General features: G+C 48.5%; 1 protein-coding gene across 1 annotated transcript; it reads right to left on the bottom strand.

Moving 5' to 3' along the window:
- Positions 1-402: 402 nt before the first annotated feature.
- Positions 403-1,356, bottom strand: LOC309340640 (olfactory receptor 52M1-like; the record flags this gene model as incomplete). Its single annotated transcript, XM_081859522.1, has 1 exon — positions 403-1,356. The coding sequence occupies one exon, from the start codon at positions 1,354-1,356 to the stop codon at positions 403-405; it is 954 nt and encodes a 317-aa protein (XP_081715648.1).
- Between the last annotated feature and the right edge of the window lie 454 nt (positions 1,357-1,810).

The following is a 1,810-nucleotide window of genomic DNA, read 5'->3' on the forward strand; positions in this document are numbered from 1 at the left end:
CCTCTGTGAGACGTCCGGTGGGTGGCAACACAAGAACAGGGCAAGTTCTCACCTGGTGCCTTCGTTGCATATCTTTAGGCAACAGGCAAAAACATTTCTTATTAGCCATGCCTTTGGCTGGTTAACATTATATGGCTTCCTAAATGTGTTTGTGGACTTTAGAAAAAATTGCAAACAGATGTGGAAGTGTGGAGAGCTGAATTTTACATTGCAAAGATGAGAAACTGAGAGAAACCAGTGTCAACAAATTTGCCCATCTATACCTGCAAGTGATTTTGATAAAAGACTCTCTGCATTGAGCTAATTGAGTGATTCCCATGGCCTTCTGATTGATGCTATTCAATTCATGTTTCAGCCAAAGAAAGAGGGGAATAAACCTCACATAAGGAGCAACTGTGAGGCTTACTCAAGACCACCTCTGGACCACAACAGCATCTTGGCCAGCTTCCTCCGGATCTCTTTTGTCCGGACGGCATACACAATGGGATTCAAGACGGGAGGGAAGATGAGATAGAAGTTGGCCAGGAGGATGTGAGCTGCAGGAGCCACATTGTGCCCAAACCGATGTATCAGGGAGGAGACAACGATGGGGATGTAGAAGATCAAGATGGCACAGATGTGTGAGGTGCAAGTGCTGAAGGTCTTAAGACGGGCCTCCGTGGTAGACAAGCTCATTACCGCCCGGAAGATGAGGACATAGGACAACCCAATGAACGTAGAATCAATTATGAGTACCAGGAAGCCAATTGTTACACCATAGATGTTGCTGATGGAGATGTCCTCACAGGAGAGCATCACCACAGCCATGTGCTCACAGTAGGAGTGTGCAATGATGTTGGTGTGGTAGTAGGTGTATCGATTGGCAAGAAGAGGCAGTGGAGCGATGTATAGGAAGCCCCGCAGAGCAGCGGCCAGCCCGATCTTGGCCACCACCGAGTGGGTCAGGATAGTCCCGTGCCTCAACGGGGTGCATATGGCCACGTAGCGGTCAAAGGCCATCGCCAGGAAAATCCCAGATTCAATGGTGGCAAAAGAGTGGATGACAAACATCTGGAGGAGGCAAGAGTGGAAGGCAATGTCCTTGTTGCCCAGCCAGAAGATGCTGAGCAGCTTGGGCATGGTGGAAGAGGAGAGGACCAAGTCGATGATGGCCAACATGGAGAGGAAGAGGTACATGGGCTCGTGGAGGTTGGGCTCGGCCCGGATGATGAAGAGGATGGTGCAGTTGCCCACCACGGCCATGATGTACATGGAGCAGAAAGGGATGGAGATCCAGACATGGGCAGCTTCCAGCTGAGGGATGCCCGTGAGGGAGAAGGTGGACGGGCTGACACAGGCATTGTAGAAGGCCGGCATCTTACCAATGCACCACGGGAGGAACCATCATTCCATGTGACTGGAAACAAATGAAGATGGATGAACATTCAGATGGTTATACTTAGCAACAGAACCCTATACAGTTGTAGTATAGCATTTTTAGGGAGTCTAAGAAAATGTTTCTACAGATAGGTTATCTATACATCCCAGGCATTAAGATATAGGCTTGTGTCCAAAGCTGCTGTTCCTTTGGTGCAACAGACTTCCTGTTGTGCAATGTTACTTCCCTCTCCTCTCGACTGCATCCTTCTGTGGACCTTCAAAAACTGCTCTAGAGGGTTGGGGGACCCTGTGGAGCAGTTTCTAGGGGGTGTGGAGAGAAGCCATCTTCAAATATCTAAAGAGCTGTCACATGGAAGATGGAGCAAACTTGTTTTCTCCTGCTCCAAATGAATGGATTCAAGTTACAAGAGAGTAGATACCAACTAAATAT

The sequence above is a fragment of the Podarcis erhardii genome (assembly GCF_964252035.2).
Source record: "Podarcis erhardii genome assembly, chromosome: 4".
NCBI lineage: Eukaryota > Metazoa > Chordata > Lepidosauria > Squamata > Lacertidae > Podarcis > Podarcis erhardii.